Genomic DNA, 20,342 nt, shown 5'->3' with positions numbered 1-20,342 from the left:
TTCTGTCAATAATAAAACTGAAAAAATGCCTCCAAACTCCACTCTTCCAATAATTTAAAAGTCCGACTAATGAACAGCTCTACTGACATAATTTTAAAAGAAACAAGTTTGAATTAATTTTTATGTAAGTATACAGTCATCCTTGTGCCTAGCACATAGTAGCCACTCAATAAATACTTGTTGAATGACTATGGTCATTAAGGTCTGTGGTACATTAATATCACATTGACTTAAAAGTGGGAACAATATAACTCACAGGAAGAGGTTCCAAGATGTGGATTCCTCTCCCTGCCTGAGATCTGAAAGGCAAGGAAAGGTTCCCAGGGATCTGTTAGCAGAGGCCATGGCCATGTGAATTTTCCTCAGCAGGGACTAGGCCTCCCCACAACCAGCCTATGTTAGAGATGGATCACCGCAGTCTTGGCTGCTGCAGCCGCTGTCACTCCCAGAGCCAAGAAAACAGAACTTCTCTCCAACCACTCCACGCCTAAGCCAGCTGGGTTTGAAGGCTTCTGGGGGATTTATTAATCAAGGCTTTTATGTGTTTATAGGATCAAAAGAAGTTAAGGCAAAATCTAAGTTTAGATACAATGTGTCTACACAAGAAAGATGAAAACATTACGGTAGACTATTTAGGCATGCAAAGTACCATGAAGCTGCTATTAATACTACTCTTAACATAGTGTGATCAAAGCCAAACAAAGTTTAAATCAGCCACCTAAATAAGCACAATGGGTCAACAAGAAGTTTACATTTAAGAATTACTAAGTAATACTTTAAATGGAAGTAAAAGCAGTCAATGGTAACAGACCCTGAATTTTTCTTTCAAATGCTCACACTTACTTTGTCTAGTGTCATATCTGGTAGTTCATCTGCCAGTTCACTTGGGGAACTATTTGCACTGGAATTTGCAACTGCTGGAATTGTAGGTTCATAGCCATAGAATGCCAGTAAATCTTCTAGAGGCATGGTTCCTTCCTGTTCAAGCCAGGGCATAAACACGGACTCAGCAGATGTCACAATACTGAACTGCAGGTAAACTGTACTGTCCTTAGGTTCAGAAAGCACATTATCAAAACAGCAGAACAAATCAAAGGCAAGTTTCAGTTTTTCTTTTTGTGCTGTTGTCAGAAAACAGGACCAAACACCTAGAGCTATAATTAATGTATAAACAATAGCCTAACAATTAACACCTTAGTTTTTATTTTCCAGAAGCATTTTAGTATTTTAAAAATTCCTCAAATATTTACTTTAGTGCCTTTGTTTTTTGCTTTCAAGTTAACATAAAGATTTGCCCTGAAAACATTTCCAATTAATCAATTAATAACTTGTAATTCACAGCTTCTTTCCTTGCATTTAACAGCTGACCACTTGCTTTATTCTTCATGTTAATTAGAAGACACCCAGTAGAAAACCTTTGCTGAATGTTTACTAACATCAGCAATATTTATGTTCAAAGCACAATTATCCTTTTATATTCTTACTATATCTCATATTTTTATACCAGTTTTTTTTAAAACAACTGTCTGAGGAAGATTATACTGTTATCACCATTTCACATGTGAGAAAACTGAGGCTTAATTCTGGGTTTGAATCCCAGTTCCCCAAGTTATCTCACTGGCTGCACTGCTTTAATAAAATTACATACCCTGGCTACAGTGCTGCCTATGTTATGAACACCTATGCCATGCCTCAAAGTGACACAAAGTCACTGTTTCCCTCTCAGGAATCCATGTGAAAATAAGTGGTACCATGCACTACATAACATTCAGTGCATGCAGACTGCATATACAGCCAGGCTGCATATACAACTGTGGTAGGAATAATATGCTACACCATATAGCCTAGGTGTGTAGTAGGCTACATTAACTACTTTTGTCTAAGCATACTCTATGATGTTCACACAGCAATGAAACTGCCTAATGACGCCTTTCTCAGAATATATTCCCTCGTTCAGTGACACATGACTATGTTTTAACTACTAAAGTGTATAGAACTATTTATCATTCAAGGCCGGTCGCAGTGGCTCACGCCTGTAATCCTAGCACTTTGGGAGGCCGAGGCAGGCAGATCACTTGAGGTCAGGAGTTCGAGACCAGCCTGGCCAACATGGTGAAACCCCGTCTCTACTAAAAATACAAAAAAAAGAGAACTATTTATCATTCAAAACAATATACTCACGAACTAGTTAAGCTGTTAAACATTTTTAAGATTTCTGTATCCATCAATTAAGAGATTTTTAAAATTTGCTTATGGTTTAGTTTTCCCTTTAAAATAAAATAATCCATAAAGCAAACAACATGAAAACGCTAAAGGAGAGTGTGCAAAACATGCCCACAGTTGATCACAAAGTGACCTGAGAAGAGCCAGTGATGATTCCTTAGAGGGCCAGCTGGCTGCCCACAGGGCCCACAGGGGATGCAAACGTTTGGCCTTCACCTTTGCAGGTATGGAACTTACATAATTTATTGTGCCTAACTAAAACAGATTTATGCTAAATGAACTTACAATCAAGTATATGATAGAACACTAATTTATAAATTTGCAGTAGTAGACATACGCCTTTCTAACGACCATAAATGATCATGAAAATCTTTTTTAGCCTGGGATTTAAATCAACCAAAACTCCTTTGGGAGCATGGAATCAGCATAAATTGAGTTGGATGGTCAGAACAGGGTGAAGTTCACCTACACCATGGGGAAACTTCAATGAATTATTTTTCTTCCAAACCAAAGAATCCATTGAAGGTAACAAGACTCGGATTTAGAGTCTCTCTACAGTCCTATCTTGCTCCTTGCAGAGTCCATGCAGCCCATTCCCTTTGGCTCATATTGGTTCTAATATAAGAGGTGCCTGGGTTGCAGCCTTTGCCAAGCACCTGTCAGTAGTATTTCTCCAGAACCTCACAGTTTCAGACTCTCTCCCTGAAACGGGGAGTGGCAATTTTCACCTTTTATGCACTGATGGTCCACCTTCCCATCATTTACTCAGTTCTAAGTACTTGGCTGAGGGCTACTAGCTACTGGCTACTGGACATACAAATGAAATTTACTGAAGAATCCCTGCTCACAAGGAATTCAGTCTTAATGGGAGAAACTGATGAGTTAGCCATTATAATACAATGTGATGGCTTCAATATTCAATTGTGAGTATAGAGAAGGGCAGACCTATACCCCAAGAATACTGGTATGGAGTATGGAGGTATGCACAGAGGGTGAAGACTGAGCTAAGTCTTGAAAGATGACAAGGCTTTTGACAATACACAAATATAGGGCTGCCAAGTTTGATGAGTGTAACAAACAAATAGAGCCCTGAGATACAGAGTAACACTCGGGGCCCACTTGCAGAGGGTAGCAGGGAAAGACAGTCAGCAATCTTCAGCGGAAGTCTGAAGTCTGAGAAGGCCAGTCCCATGAACAGTATTCCAGGCAAAAAAAAAAAAAAACACACATGTGAGGCCTGAAGGTGGTTCCCTACTAAGCCAAGTGGCCAAAGTTTGGTGAGTAGAATGAAGAATGGCTCAAGAGAATGGAAAGAGAGGCAGGGACAGATCACAAAGGGCCTCAGGGCCAGGGAAAGGAACTTGGACTTCATTCCCAGGGCAATGAGGAGCCATCGGAGACTCATAAAAAGGGAGTACCATAGCGTTATTTCTTCTTAAAATACTGAACACCTGCATGAAGAAAAGTTAAGAAGGGTGGAGAGATACAAGAGAAGCAGGGAAACCACTTAAAAAGCCTCGTGCTAGGTGACGGTATTGATACACAAGAGCAGAGAAGCGAAGAGAAGAGACATATTCTGAGGTGGAACCAAATGGGTCACTGGACGTGGGAGGGAAAGGGAAGGAGGACTCCCCAGTTTTCTATTTGAGCAATTGCCTAGATGGTGGTAACTTCTGCCAAGATAGAGAATACTAAAGGAATAAAAGGTTTTTGAAGAAAAAAAAAAAAACCACAAGAGCTCTGCAAAGGACACAGTTAAGTTTAAGAGGACTATGAAACATCCAAGTAGAAAAGTCAGGTTGGCCAGGAGCCTGGAGCTCAGAGAACCAGGCTGGGCTAAAGATATAAATCTGGCATTCATTAGCATCTAGATGATATTTAAAGCCACAGAAGTTGATGAGCTCACCCACGGAGAGGGTAGAGAGAAAAGAGGAGGGGATCTATGCTTATCAGAAGAACTTTCAGATGTATTACACTATGGGCAATGGGTATGTCTGAAAATTCTTAAACATGATTTGTATTTTGGAAATAATGTTCTAAGGGAAGTAGAATGAGAGCCTGAACTAAGGAGGGGGATTATTTGAGTGAAATTTAGGGAAAGATCCACTTCTTGAGTTACTTGATAGAAGGAACGAAAGCAATATAGGAGTCTAAATGGATTGCCAGATTTCTGGCCTGAGAAGTTAGGTAACTATAGCACCACTATGAGACAGAAGCACAAGATAAACTTAAGGATGGGATGGTTAACGATGAGTTTAAGGTGAAAGTTAAAGCAGAGGGTTTGAGTGAGATCACCCAGAAAAGGCACAGCGTGAGAATAGCCAAAACCCTGGAGAATGTTAATTAAAATGCGGGCAAAGAAAGAAAAGAAAGAAAAGATCGTAAAATAAGAAAGAGGGAGAAGCCAGACAATAGAACCAGGAAAAAGTAGGATTACATAAATTAAGGCAGAAACAAGTATGGATAATCAGGAATGGTCACTTGGGTCAAATTCCAAAAAGAAACTAAGCAAGAGAAAGACAAGAAATCTTAGTATCTGGCAATCAGGAATTACTGGTGACCTGGGCGAGGTGCGGTAGCTGCTGCCTGTAATCCCAGCACTTTGGGAGGCCAAGGTAGAATCACTTCAGCCCAGGAGTTGGAGACCAGCCTGGGCATGCAAGACTCCTTCTCTATAAAAAAAAATTTTCTTTTAATTAGCCAGGGTGGTGGGGTACACCAGTAATCCCTGGGCTTTGGGAGGCTGAGGGGGGAAAATTGCTTAAGCCCAGGAGGTCAAGGCTGCAGTTGGCTATGATGATACCGCTGCACTCTAGCCTGGGTGACAGAGTGAGACCATCTCTAAGAAAGTAATTATTGGTGGCCTTATAGCATGGTGGAAGAAGCCAAGCTAAGGACTGAATGGGAGGGAAGAAAGTACATACATGACTTGAGACTTGGCTACACAAGGAAAGTGACTGAGGGCAACACAAGATCAGAAGAGAATTTCTTCCAAATGTGGGATCTGCACGAGTAGGATTCTTATGTGGAAATTTAAAGAAAAAAAAAAGGTAGAAGAATAAATTGAGGGCAGGAGGGATACAATCTAGAGGTTAGCCTCGGATATCGCAGATACTTTGCAGGACAGGAGGGAAAGAATAATATAAAAGTTTGTACGTGTGAGGGAGACAGGAGGTTCCCAGCATTCACTCAAGAAAACTCCCACTTTTCTATAAAGACACAGGAATGACCATCTGTTGAGGGAGAAGATGACCATCTTCGTAGAAACCTCATTAATAAGTTCAAGGGATGACACTGGTGGCCAGAGGGCTGATGCTAAAACACAAATCATTTGTATCAAAACTTTTAAAGCAAAACTGGAAAAGGTGAATCTAGTCTCTGAAGCACTTCACAAATGAACTCTCTGAGAGCCTATTAATAAAGCACTTAAGTCCTTTAAAACATAAAAACAATTTATTCAAAATTGAATTAGTAAGTCTCAAAGTCTGTAAGGATCTGTGGTAGCTAAATCAGCTTAGAAGTGTGATCCATCACCTTATCCCAGGTATAAGGATTTTTATCTTCCTTTTCTTGGGTATTTTGTTGAACCTATTGACATTTTAAGGGACACAGTAGAGTCTAGTCACACTTATAAATGAACTGTTCTATAAGTCAAAGGATTTATATCAGGAAGAGAACCAGATTTAGGGCAAAAGACCCACTAACTGCTAACCAATATCTTGGACAAATCACCTAATCCCTCTCACCTCCATTTCCTCACATACCATCATTTCCTTGATCCTATGATACACTCCCTCACATATCAGAATCAGGATGTAGCCTGATACTAAAGTGCAAACTTCATATACAAGTGTTCCTCCACCACCTACACTGTTTAGAAATCAACAGTAGGCCGGGTGCGGTGGCTCACGCCTGTAATCCCGGCACTTTGGGAGGCCAAAGCGGGCGGATCACGAGGTCAGGAGATCGAGACCATCCTGGCTAACACGGTGAAAAACCGTCTCTACTAAAAAAAAAAAAAAAATACAAAAAAAATTAGCCAGGCGTGGTGGCAGGCACCTATAGTCCCAGCTACTCAGGAAGCTGAGGCAGGGGAATGGCGTGAACCCGGGAGGCAGAGCCTGCAGTGAGCCAAGATTGCGCCACTGCACTGCAGCCTGGGCAACAGAGCGAGACTCCGTCTCAAAAAAAAAAAAAAGAAATCAACAGTACATCCTACAATCAACAAGGCCTCTGAGCCTAGAAAAATAATGCCAGTATTCATCTGACACAACTGATGGCATTGCTGGATGGACCAAATGAGACTGTCTGAGATGCATTTCAATGTTAGTAACTAACGCCTGTCTATACCTTAAGGCACAGGCTGCAAAACTATATACATATAATTTGTTTAAATGTCTAGTGATCTTTTTTTTTCCAGACAGGATCTCAGTCTGCCACATACTCTGGAATACAGTGGCACAATCATAGCTCACTGCAACCTTGAACTCCTGGGATGATCAAGTGATCCTCCCACCTCAGCCTCCCAAGTAGCTGGGGCTACTAGCGTGCACCACCACGCCCAGCTAATTTTTAAATTTTTTTGGTAGAAACGGGGTCTCACTATGTGGCCCAGGCTGGTCTCAGACTCCTGGGCTCAAGCGATCGTCCCACTTTAGCCTTGCAAAGTGTTGAGATTACATGTGTGAGCCACTGCCCCCAGCCTAAATGCCTTTTTTAACAAAAAAGGAAAAACCTATACTAAAGTCTAAATGGTAGAAAGAGTGATATTTTACTTTCTCATTTGTGCTTTTCTGAATTTTTGAATTTTTCTCACAGTGAACATCAAGGGGGTAATTATATATTAATAAAAGTAGAAATAAGAACTCTTTAAAAAGTTTTACCAGCCAGGTGTGGTGGCTCATGCTATAATCCCAGTACTTTGGAAGTCCGAGGCAGGTGGACTGCCTGAGGTCAGGAGTTCAAGACCAGCCTGGCCAACATGGCAAAACCCTGTCTCTACCAAAAATACAAAAAGTAGCCAGGTGTGGTGGTGGATGCCTATAATCCCAACTACTCGGGAGGCTGAGGCAGGAGAATCACTTGAACCCAGGAGGCAGAGGCTGCAGTGAGCCAAGATTGTGCCACTGCACTCCAGCCTGCGCGATGGAGCAAGTCTTCGTCTCAAAAAAAAAAAAAAAGTTCTACCTATAAATCTAGGTCTATTAAAAGCTCTCAGATGGCAGTAATATGCATACATTAAAATATATAAAGATATTACATAAACCCTATTTTAGTATGCTTAGTAACCAAAATCTAGCCACATATTCTGTACTCAAAGGGCTACTATAAGAAAATTGCTTTAGTACTTACCTTATTTTCCATAACACATGACGTACTAAAAATTTGAACACCAAAATATGGGCCACATTACAGTCAACACACAACTGAGTTTATTTACTATGAACATAAAAACTTATAATTCTTGAAAATGAACATTAACATCAATCCCCTAAGACTGTTAACATGCACCAATACCTAAATCACTATTCCACTAATAAAAGATTAAGAGAATACACTATTTCAAGTGATATAGAAATAATCAAAACATAATTTAAAATTCCTTCTAAAAACTTGATTCTTACTCTTTATATTTGTGTCTCTACTGTTTCTTTTTTTTTTTTTTGAGACAGAGTCTCGCTCTGTCGCCAGGGCTGGAGTGCAGTGGCGCAATCTCGGCTCACTGCAAGCTCCGCCTCCCGGGTTCACGCCATTCTCCTGCCTCAGCCTCCGAGTAGCTGTGTCTCTACTGTTTCTTTTATTCATTTTCATGTTTCATTAAACATCAATAAAAAGAATGGAGACCACATGTATACAGTTGTACTTTACTACAGATAAGAACAGATCAGAGCAAGTGGGCAGTTAAGTCACTCTTCTGTTTCCTTGTGTATTAACGTGAAGAAGGAAATAAAATAATACTCCACTCCTGCCTCACAAAGCTACTAAGCAGAGGAGATGATAAGAATGTGCTTGCCCTTTTCAAGAAAAAGAGGTATAAGAAACTCAGGGTATAAGTATCATTTCTGAAAGCTTTTGTTATTCTGGCTGATAAGAAATTTTCAAATATGGTTAAGTAAGCATAAATCCTACACGTTTTCAAGGTAACCCCTATAAGGACCTCTCTATATACAGTCCTGGTATAAATGCATGAAAATACAGTTCATTTGAATTTACATTGACTTGGGGCTTAAAAAATTACAAACTACACTCACTCTTGCCAACCTTTTCAAAGATGACTTTTAGAGGAGCAGGGGATGGGATATTACCAATTTATATTTGAATATACAGTAAATCTTTTCCAGTTTTCTTAAAATATTCCACTAGATTATGAGTTATTTGAAGGAAAAGGCTTCTCTCTGTATCTACTACAGTACTTAGCCAAATTCAAGTTTGACCCTTAGCAGAATAGTATGTTACAATGGAAAGAGGTCTAGACTAGCATTCAGAAATAATCTTAGGGCCTATAGTTTTCTGTATCTCAATTTTCTCATCTGCAAAATGCCTACATGTACCTACTTCACTGTGCTGATACAAGCTTAAAAATTAAGTTAACAGATACAAAATAATTTTGAAAAATTAAATGAAAACATACTTATTAGGCTATCCCCCAAAATAAGAGTGAAAAAAAAGGATTATGATCCTATTTTTATTTCAGGTAGATTATTTTTAAAATTACAACAGAATTTCAAAATCTTTGTAAGTTTGTATATTAAAGTAAATCTTATACCTTTTCTAAGTCTTCAATTTCCGAACTGAAGTTTTTACCCTCATCCATCATTTCCTCTTCTTCAAGAGTTCTTTCATCATCGTAGTCATGGACCAGCATCTCAGCAGTGGGGTCAAAATCATGATCCTCAGAAGACAAAGACCCAACTGGAATAAAACAAACTGAATCACTTTACACATTTACAAGGCTATTAACAAAAGAAAATAAAAACTTGTGTTCTTCTGCCAGTCCCTTTTCATGTTTACATGAGGGTTTTACTAAATGAATTTACTATATACTTTATAGGTTATAAATTAAGACCCTATGATTCTGAAAATATGTCTAAATCAGCAAAATAACAAGGCAAAGTTATTCACAAACACTTTTATAAGGGGTCTAGTCCACAAGAAAACATGATAACAACAAAGTGATTTAAGCAGCATGGTTTTAAAGACACATTCTAATAGAAAAAGGAGTCAAACTTGCTTATCATTTCATTTAATACATCTGTCTAAAAGCAATAGCAAAATATCAGAAGGATTAAATTTCCATGAACGGAAGATTTCACAAGAATCTGCTATACACTAAGACGCACACTTCAGGATAATATAAATTTTCCTCAAATTCTAACCCTCAAATAAAGACAGAAAACACAACAAAAATCTGTTTTATAAAACAAATGCAAGTTTCTGTGAAGCAGCTATACAGCCATTCAGCTTTTAAAAGCATTGTATCACTTTACATGTCTCTAACAGTACTTCAAGTTCCCTAGCATTAATCAGACAAGTATTAAACTGTAAGACTGCTTTACTTTGGATTACTAACAAAGTTCTTAGGATTATGTGTAGGGAGTACAGAAAATCACATCTGAAGGTTTTGGAAGATATATCCATTGCAAGTTGTTTTGGATAATTCATACTTGTTTATAAAACTATAATAGCTTGTAATAGCAAATATGAAGTCAATAGGAAACTCCAAAAGTCAAGAGAAAAAATGACTAAAATCCATAATCCCAAAGAAATGAAATTAAATTTATAAAAAAACAGGATTTTCTCCACTTGTTTTACTCTAGTATCCAATTCAATTAGACCAGTAACCCTCAGAGCAAGGAAGGAAAGTATCAGAAACTGAGGTTGGGGGAAGGAAGAAGTGGATGGAAGCATACTCAACATAAAAAGTTTAATCTGTTCTTAGTCAAGCTACTGAATATTTTAAAATTTCAAACATTTCAGGACAGTGTGAGATCATTACCAAAACACCGAACTAGGCCAAAGATTTTTCACTATGGAAAAACCACACACATAATTCATTATTTTTGATTCTGGGTTCAGAGAACTCTAATCTAATTAGTTCTAAAAATATAATTTCTACAGGACTTAATTTTTTGGCAGGTTTACATTATGTTATCTTCCTTAATGTTGAAAAATATCTGCTTATTTAAAAACCTGTTGATTCACATGTGGTTTAATTTAAAAAGAAATATGGGCCAGGGGTGGTGGCTCATGCCTGTAATCCCAGCACTTTGGGAGGCTGAGGTGGGGGGATCACCTGAGGTCAGAAGTTCCAGACCAGCCTGGTCAACATCGCGAAACCCTGTCTCTACTAACAATACAAAAAAATTAGCCGGGCATGGTGGTGGGCACCTGTAATACCAGCTACTTGGGAGGCTGAGGCAAGAGAATCGCTTGAACCTGGGAGGTCAAGGCTGTAGTGAGCCAAGATCACACCACTGTACTCCAGCCTGAGCAATGGAGCAAGACTCCATCTCAAAAAAAAAAAAAAAAAAAAAAAAACCAACAAAAAAGAAATATGAATATTTATTAATTAGCTCACATCCACCATTACAAATTTTCTTTTCTTGAGGAATTCTTGGCAAGTTCCATGGTATGCCAAAGAGGCAGAAATGAAATAGATGCTGACTTTTCCACCTCTTTGGTAGCAGAGGTCCTCTGGGCTCTTCTGTTACTCCTCTATCACTTGGCACAACAGGCCTCCCCTTTAACATGGAAGGTACTCAATAAGGGCCAAAAATCGAAGGACCTGAGGGTCTACTCCCAGCTTTGTCCTTGGCTATTTGGGACCTAAAGGAAGTCATTTAAACTTTCTAGGTCTAGCTCCTGTCTTCCATTTGCAAAATACATGGGGATGACTGAAAGAACCTCAAAAGTCCCTTCCAACTCTAAAATTCTCTTTTTAAAAAACTGGCTAATTAATCCCAGCACTTTGGGAGGCCGAGGCGGGCAGATCACTTGAGGTCAGGAGTTTAAGATCAGCCTAGCCAGCATGGTGAAACCCCATCTCTACTAAAAATACAAAAAAATTTGCCCGGTGTGGTGGCGCATCCCTGTAGTACCAGCTACCTGGGAGGCTGAGGCAGGAGAACGGCTTGACCCTCGAAGGCGGAGGTCACAGTGAGATTGCGCCATTACACTCCAACCTGCGTAACGTCTCAAACAAACAAACAAAAAACAAAAACAGGCTAATTGATTAAAAACAGGTTACACTGTCTTTTGGCTTATTTAGATTGCAACTTCTTAAAAGAAGTCAGTGACACCAAACGGAAAAATTCCATTAATCCAGCTGTTTGACATCATGTATATATTTTCCTAAAATCAGTTATAACAAAAAAGTTCATCTCAAAATTAACAAAAATTTTTAGAATTTTAAAGATGTAGACAGCTATTTTTAAAATAGCTGCAAATTTCTTCTACTTGGTGTTATAATACCTTAAATGACAGTCAAGTGAGGCTCTGAAGGTGCAGCAGATACAAAAAGTAATAGTGTATGGAAACTGACTATTCACTCTATGGAAACAAGTTGTAACGGAAGATTTAGGAGCTCATCTGTGCTCCACCACTAACGAAAGTTATTTAAAAGTCTCCTTAACTGTAAAATAATGGAGTTGGACTAGTCCGGAGGTGCTTTTCCTGTAGACTATGAGAGGGAAGAGAGCAGAGGTAAGCTAGAAAGGAGATGAGAAACTGAAACAAAGATACCTTACATGATTAGCACATGAGGAAAGGTCCTTATCATGGACCTGCTACAGGGAATATACAAACCCCAGATTGTGTGTAATTATGCCTATGTGCAGAGTTCTGGGACACATCCCTTGCTTTCATTAGATCCTGACAGGGGTTTCTGATCTCAGGAAAGTTAAGAAACACTGTACTAGATGACCTGAGATCGTCTCAGCTCAAAAGTCGAAATCACCCTTTTTCTGTGCCAAACTTGGAAGTTCTGTCTTTTTTATTAAGGTAGCTTTACCTCTCAACTTCCAATTTTAACACAATTCATAGACATTTAATTACGAAAAAGAAACAAAGTAAGAGGAAATGAAGGGTTACAGTTAGTAAAGTAGTCCCAGAGTTCTCACAAATTAACCTCTAGAAGAAACCGAAATTAAAATCTAAATTGCTAAAGCTGGTGTCCAGTTAATTTGGGATTAACTGTTTCAGGCTCGGAGGAAAAATAAGATACAGAATAATTAAAGTCATATTACTTAAAAGAACGCTTGTCTTAGCAACATTGTAAGTTACTTTTTTAACATGCAAGAGAAAACAACAAAGAACAGTATAACTGTTCCTTCCCCAAACTTTACTAAATGCACATTGAAACTCCTAAAAATCAATGAAGAAAAACCTGCAGGATACATTTCTATGGGGAATCCTTTAGCAACAGACCTTTGAGCCCACACTACCCACTGGGAACCACCGAAGACGTAAGAAAATAGGACAAACCTGGGCTCGAACTTCCAAAAGAAGCCTAGGAGAGAGAGAAGAAAACGTGAGGTTAGATCTCACAGCCGGGGAAAGAGGCAGCGCCGGCAACAGGGCGCAGAGGAGGCGGAGTCGAGCGCTCCTCCGCAGCTGCCAAAAGTGCAAGACGTAGCTTCGCTCGAATCGCTCCCGGCCCCTTTCGGGCCCCCTCTTGGCTGCCTCGCCTTCCTCCCCGAGTCCCAAGTGTACAAACTCACAGACCCGGGACGAAGCCCGGAGTCTGAGAGGCAACTCCAAGTCGCTTCTTGGAGCTCAGCAAGTTACAAAGCGGAGAAGCAAAACCCAGAGCAGTCGGCTCTCACCATCAGTCCCCCATCCCTGGCATCTCCGGAGTCCTCCAAATCCCACCCGGCTCTCCGAAGCCCCAAACAACTCGAAACGTAACACCCTTTTCTGGAACGAACTCGCGTTCTGAGCACCTAGTTCGTCCCTGGGCCCCGGGAGCCCCAACTACGAAGCCGATCTCTTCCCCTGGAGCGTAGGCCAGCTCGAATCGGACACTTGCCCCCAAACCAAAGCGCGAGCCCCCCATCCTCTCTCTCGAGTCCAGAGATGCAGCTCCTCTCAGTTCCAGGGATGCTGGCTCCTTCCAGAGTGTTCAGACCCTCCCTGGACCGTCAGCGCGCCCCCCGCCCCAGCGAGCTCCAGCCCAGGGGCTCCTGCCACACCGCCCCCTCCCCCCAGCTCACCAGTCCCGGGGGACCTGGCCGGGGCAGCTTCGCTCGCCCAGCCTTCCTTCCTCCAGCCCAGAGAAAACTGGAGCTATCAAGCCGCTCTCCTGGAGAGGGCGTCGAGGGTCTCGGTCTGCCCTTTAACCCCAGGGGCTCCCGCACCTCCCAGGCTGCGGGGTGGGGAGTCCCGCTCTTCTGCGAAGCCCGGTGGCCCCGCATCCCGCTCTTCTCCGCGCCCCCCGCAAAGTGAAGCGTGCGGCTCCTTCGCGCCGCAGCCCGGGCCCGGTGGGCCGGGGGCACAGCGCACGACTCCCGCAGGGCAGTGGCGCAGCCCGCTCCCCTCTTTGCGATCCGGCCGCGGAACGGGGGCTCGACCGGTTTCCACCCACCCGGGCCCCGGGAAGAAGCGCGGAGGCGCCGGCGGCCCGCGTCAGCGGCCGGGGACACGGCACTGCCCCGTCCCTGGGGCAGGGCTCACTGCAGCCGGCCGCCACCTCGGTCCTGCTTGGTCGCCCGGCCCGACCGGGGCCGGAGCCGCCGCGGCCTAGTCCCGGAGGGAGACCGCTCCCGCGCCCGCTCCCGCCCCCCGGCCAGCCCCGCCACGGCCAGTCGCCGCCCCGCGACCCCCGCGTCGCCACGCCGCCCCTCATGGGGCCGCGGAAAGAGCCCCGGATCCCCCAGGCTGGCTTGGGGGTCGCGGGGAGCCGCCGGGCGCCCGCTCCAGCCCGGCTGCTCCTGCCCGGTTTCCCTGCTCACCTCCGCCATATTGGTACCTTTAGGGCGAACGAGCAGCGCCGAGCCCAGTCCCCGGATGGGGCGCCTGAGCCAATCGCAGCCGCCGCCGCCACCACCGCGGTCCGCCCGGCACCCGCCCGGCGGCGGAGGCGGCACGGCCCCTTATAGGGCAGGGCGGCCGCGACGCCCCCGGCCCGCTGGCACGCCGACGCCGCCCGGCGCCCCTCGCCACCCCCGTGCCGGCCACAGCCGGCCAGACCCGCACCCGCGCGCACCGTCCTTCTCCTGGCTGGTGTAAAGTTCCTGCCGAATTGGAGGCAAGTGGGGGACGGAGGGACGCGCGGGCGCGGGACAGACCCACGTCCAGCCATTGGAGGCCCAAGAGCCGGCGGGCGCGTCTGGGGACCGACCCACAGACACCGCGGCGCGGGAGGGCGTGCGGGAGGCGGGCGGGAGACTTGGACTGGCAGGCGATGTGCAGGGGAACTCGACAGACTCAACTTCCCTAAGAGGAGGTGGCGATCGATGAAATAGACAGATGTGGGAGGAAGCCCTGGGAAATGGGAGAAGAGGCTGGTGGATGGCAGAGTCAGTCCAGAATGAGAGGACTACAGTCAGGCACTTTGCCGTTTCCACGAAGAGACCTGCAGGAATGGGAGATGGAGACCGGTGTACACTGGCTCACGGAGTGGACAATGGAAGTAGACATTTGCCAAACAGGTTATTGACGGCACAGAAGAAAAGACAAAAGATCGACAGGGCAGAGAAATGATGCTGAATATACTTGTACAGTTCAAGAAGATGCCCAAAAAATATAAACTGTGCTGTTATCAAAAAAAAATTAGACCAGTTCTAGGAATTGTTCATCACCAATGTGTCTTAGGGGATGACCCAGAGATATTTGATACATCTGTTGAAGGACAAGAACAGCATATCAAAGGCCCTGAACTGAGTCTCAAAAATTCTACCCTTCACTTCCCTCACTTCTCCAAAAAGGCCAAACATTTGGGTAGGATCATAAAAGGAAACTAGTTCCCTGTGCAAGTGGATGGGTGAAAGACGGAGCATAAGGCTTAACAGGAATACCTGCTCCTACATGTGCCTTATGACCATTTGCTCTTCATTGGGGGAGATTACTCTCGGGAAGGTCCACATCCGCACTGAAAGACTTTGAGCCAAGTACACAAAAATATACACTAATGACTGATTGGAGAGTTAGGTCCTGCAAGAAGTTAAAAGTAAGGTATGGAGTTGCCCTGGCAAATTTGGAAGACACATTGTCCTAAAGTGGGAGGCCAGTTCCATCTGTGGAAAAGAAAGTCGGCTGTAAGGTACATGGATAAGTGAGATGCAAACACAATCAGGAATTATAGCAGGACCCTACAGGAATTTGGAGTGATCTCAGACACCAGAGCTCTTCTCCCAACTTTTTTCTAAAACATACGTAATATTAAATGATAAACACAAGTTTTTAGAAGCTAAAATTTTTCATACTTTTAATCCAAACATGAAAGGTCTTGATTTTAACCTGGGGTCCCTCCAGTTCCCTTATTGCTGGAGTGCATACTGAGGATGAGGCTGGAGACTGGAGGTAGGGAGAGGGTTATTTTCAAATTTTTTGCCAAGGCATCTCAAAATCAAGCTTATACCATGGGTAAAAGTTATTTACTTATGGAAATTTTAGGGAAAAATCACTCCAACTCTTTCTAAACATCGTAAAGACATGGAAAATTACACTTTCCCTGCTGTGAAAGATATCTTTCGACCTTTTGTCCAGTCAAATAACTCAAAAACAGCTAAAGTTTGAAACCAGACCTTGGCACACATTGTATGTACTGTCTTCAATGAGGCGTTCAGAGTTTTCAAAGTAAAAAAAATGGCTTGAAATTAAGTACAAGTGAATAACTTTAGACATGAGGCAGTGAGCACGCGCTGTGGACAGAGCCATGAAACAGTGCCCTGAGCAGCTGGACCACAGTCTGAGCCACGTGAAGAAAGTGTCTCCAACAACCTGCCTCATACATTACACTGGGAAAAATGTTTTCTTCCCAGCAAACTTGGCTAATCCAAACCATAAATGTAGTCTTAGATTATATGTCTTGCCATAACTGAAATATACACAGATTTATTTACTTGCATGAATCTAGTAATGTTTCTGTAGACTTTTCTTTATATTCAATTGTAAAGATTTTGTATAGGCATTTGTAATTTTGATGCTTATATGCTCCCTATGATAGTACATAGTGTAGGGAGTCTGAGTCCATGGTATTAAATAAGGATTCAGACAAAGATAAATGAAGCTAAATTTATTAGCAGTTAAAGGAAGCAGAGCTACTTTCCCCCACCTGATCACTAGAGAAAGTTTACCACTCAGTCCTACATAACACATTCTTTTATGATAAAGTATGTAAAGTCTACTATATGTAGATGGAGCTCTCATTCTTTCTGATTGACAAGACTTTCATGAGTCAGTACAGATTAAAAATCCTTTTGACCCAAGGAGTTTAAATTAAAATACTATTACTTTTTACTTTTATTATCCTGTAACTATGCAATAGAGGGCATTATATAGAAAGTGCTAGATGCTGGGCACTGTGGGACCACCATAAAAATGTCCCTGTCCCCCAAAAGCTTACAATCTAAGTAATTTCCATAGGTGGTAAATGGATACGTGAGCAAGGAAAACTAAAAACCATAGTGACCTCCTAAGGAGAACCAAAATGTCATAGATCCTCCAACCATCTTTAGAAAGGAAATAAATGAAGAAGGGTTTATTTACAAACATGTAATTTTAGAGGCTTCCAGTAAATTCATACAATAAAATAAAAAAGTATAAATATAAAAAAATGAGGACCAATGAAACTAACTAGACTAGGAGGTTAACACCAAAGAAAAAGTAAGGACAAGGATATGCAGGTTATGAGGTATTAACACAATACAATAGTTAAGCCATAAATATAGAGCTTTCTGGCAGCCAAAGCAAAAAAGGTGAATGTAATCAGTTGCTTGCTTCTCATTGGAGAAGCATACAAATGTAGGAGAAATATACAAATTCTTTTGGTAACTGTCTGTGAAAGTGGAGAGCACAATATGAATGACCTACTGAAAGCAGTTAATGGGGCCACAGTAATGCAACATAGATATTTAGGCTTCTGCAGGTTCCATCTAACGCATGGGAAAATAATAAACTAACCAAAGTTAATGTCTCAATCTCAAATACCCATAGTAGTCAGGCAGGCATAATGAATGAGTGAAGCAGGCTAGTGTAGACAAATGCAGGAGTAATAGCAAATTTGGAGACATGTGTCCTACTTAAACAGGGAAGCCACTACGCACTACTTGGGTCAGTTTCAGCTTACTGGCCCAATGTTTCCAGTTTCAATTTTCCAAGAACAGCTGGAAAACTGAATTTTTATGTGAAATCTCCTGGTTGTAAAATTTCGTCAACTAATTTTTTAAAAATTTAAACACAGTGTAGATCAAATAAATCATGTTAAGTAAATCATGTTTAACCTGGGAGCTTCCAGTTTGCAAACTCTGATCTAGAACATCATCTTAGCATTACTTCTCAGCATAGCTTATAAGACTGTAATGCCAACAGTTAGACCCAGCATCAGGCCAAACTACTTGCATTTTTCTAAATTTATCCACTTCTCCTGTGTGATATTCAATTAAATATTTTTTGTTAGAATGAATGTCCACTCTCTGAGAAAGCTAACTGATCATAATAAGTTTTGCCTGAGCAAAGATTGTTAACAAAAGAAAGATGATCTGCATGGTAACTTTAAAAAAGAGAGAGTTCTCACAGTTCAAAAAAGGTTTCAGTTTGTTTCTAAGAAGGGAACTTGGTCCATGTACATGAACATATATCCAGCCTGTGAGTCAGGGCCATTCTTAAAATGAGATGGATGCATCAGGCTGACATAGTTGTGCAAGCATACCCAATTGGAACTTCCAATTCAATGGCTTTAAATTGCAGGAACATCCTCAAAAGAATTTGTAATAACTGTATCCCTTCTCATGTATTCTAATTGACTTCTAATTTTGTCATTATAAATTTAAATAGCTGCAAAGGATATACTTACCTTTCGTAATGATGGTCATTTAAAAATAAAGCCATTATATAACACTTAAAATGTATGCAATGGAATCTAAATACCATAACAATTTAATATTTCATTATTCTTTTAAAAAGACATAAACATGTTTCTTTAATGGTATGAAATTTTACGTGATTCCTTTTTCTCCTTGAACTCATATTCCCATTCTACTTTCTCCAAAGAAGTGTAATATGCTTTATGCTTAGAAGTCTTTTGTTGATACCCTACAATCTTTATCTGCAACAAAAATATCCTTGTAAATTGATAGTAAAGAGAAATAATTTTCCTCCAGATTGAATTGTCAGTACAATTACTACTAATTTACATTTGCTCTAAACAATATACATGTATTACAAGTTTTGAGTAAAGCTTTTTGAACAAAAATTGCATTGGAAATCAATCTATTGATAAAATGAATAGGATCTTTAAAAATTAATTCATGTACTCATGGATGAATATTACTTAATACTAGAATGGGAGCTTAACATCAATTTTATTCTTAGTCTTTATTTGTATAGAAGTAAGGTTTGAGAAACCATATTCATACACAAGTAGATAGAAATGGAAGGGTTTTGTTACTAAACCATCACTCAATTTGTTGATCTCCTTAGTAATACATCATGTTATGATCTTCTATCAAACATCATTTTTAATGATCTATACACTGATGTTTTAAATGTGTTCCTTCAACTTTATTGAAAGCTAAGAGTTAAAAGCTACCTGACTTGAAAAAGGATTTTTTACAAAGCTATTATAGCTCATTACTATAATTCACTTCAATTTTGATGAAGATTACCAAAAAAGCCTTTGCCAAGACTTATCAAATGACTGTTAATTGTACTGTTTCACGTAGAGGCAATTATTTAACTCAACAGGCTCAGAAAAGGGAGGGAAAATGGGAGCAGTGTTAATTTTAAGACTCTCTTACAAATACAGTTTTGTTAAATAAAATGTTTATATCTTATCACACGTTTTAAATACATTTTTGTCAAAACCTTGGACTGGAGCCCTAAATCTTTCACTGTGGAAAGTGTCTGCCACATAACCTAACAAGCAAACCCTGTCCCCTTTGTCAAACCAAACTGCCAAGTCTGACTTGAAAAGTCTGATTTCATTTTTCAGTTCTAAGAAGCATATTAATTCTTATTTTGAGGCATATTTGAAACCACTGAGAAATAAATTACAAAACATGTATTATAAGATAGATTACTAAAAGCATGCAATTCAAGATTAAAATGATGTCAGATCTAACCGAATTAATTTTTTCATTTTATAAGTTATAAAAAGAGTAATCAATATGCAGTTCATCACTTAGCTTGTTATAATACAATGTAGCATGTGGCTACAAGTAATGTTATGTATATTGCAAAGAATATGATAAAAGGCACGGTATTTCTTTGGTAAACAAGTGTTGTGGACTGAATATTTTATGTTCTCCCCAAATTCATATGCAGAAGCCCTAACCCCCAGTGTGGCTATATTTGGAGATGGGGCCTCTAAGGAAGTAATTAAGATCTCCATGCTACCTTCTTGGACTTTGCTGCTGTCATTATATTCAAACTTTGGCCACTTTCTTGGCCCCTGCTTCCTGGGTTGTCTTTGTTTTCTGGCTCTCAGCTCCCTCCTAAGTGGTAGCTGGTGCTTTGGGGGCTTAACTGTGCAAACCTTCAGCACCTTGAACTTGCCTTTCCCAGATGTTCTCTGACCTTGCCCACTGCTTCTTGAGTACTGCAAACAACACCTGCCATTAACGCTGAAGTTTGGACAGGCTTTCCAGGATGCCAGGGGCCAGAGCAGAGCAGGAAAAGGGTGACCTTGGTCCAATAGGATTAGTGTCCTTATAAGAAGGGACACTAGAAAGCTTGCTCTCTCATAGGTGCACATTCTCCCTCTCTCTCTCTCTTTCTCTGCGTACATGCATCAAGGAAAACCTGTGTGAGGACACAGTGAGAAGACAACTGTCTGCAAGCCAGGAAAAGAACCCTCACCAGAAACTGACTCTGCCGGACCTTGATCATGGACTTCTCGCCTCCAGAACTATGAGAAAATAAATGTCTGTTGTTTAAGTCACTCAGTTTGTGATTTTTTTTTA

The 20,342-nt window shown here is 41.3% G+C and overlaps 1 protein-coding gene across 8 annotated transcripts in view; it reads right to left on the bottom strand.

Moving 5' to 3' along the window:
- Positions 1–20,342, bottom strand: part of MIER3 (MIER family member 3) — a 45,669-nt gene that overhangs the window by 18,473 nt on the left and 6,854 nt on the right. For 2 of the 8 annotated variants that reach the window (XM_055251473.2, XM_055251474.2), the window contains exons 1-4: positions 14,172–14,201; positions 12,706–12,730; positions 8,990–9,135; positions 844–978 (exon numbers count right to left, since the gene is read on the bottom strand). In XM_055251473.2, the coding sequence (XP_055107448.1) occupies positions 844–978; positions 8,990–9,135; positions 12,706–12,730; positions 14,172–14,180 (315 nt within the window). In that variant the 5' untranslated portion in view covers positions 14,181–14,201. Of the gene's footprint in view, positions 1–843; positions 979–8,989; positions 9,151–11,328; positions 11,508–12,705; positions 12,731–13,046; positions 13,244–14,171; positions 14,203–20,342 lie in introns of those variants that run through there. The other 6 variants (XM_055251476.2, XM_055251477.2, XM_055251472.2 and 3 more) reach the window with 5 other exon arrangements.

Source organism: Symphalangus syndactylus, chromosome 18 (genome assembly GCF_028878055.3).
Source record: "Symphalangus syndactylus isolate Jambi chromosome 18, NHGRI_mSymSyn1-v2.1_pri, whole genome shotgun sequence".
Lineage (NCBI taxonomy): Eukaryota > Metazoa > Chordata > Mammalia > Primates > Hylobatidae > Symphalangus > Symphalangus syndactylus.
The sequence above is the reverse complement of the archived record's forward strand: the minus strand, read 5'-3'. Positions and strand labels throughout refer to the sequence as shown.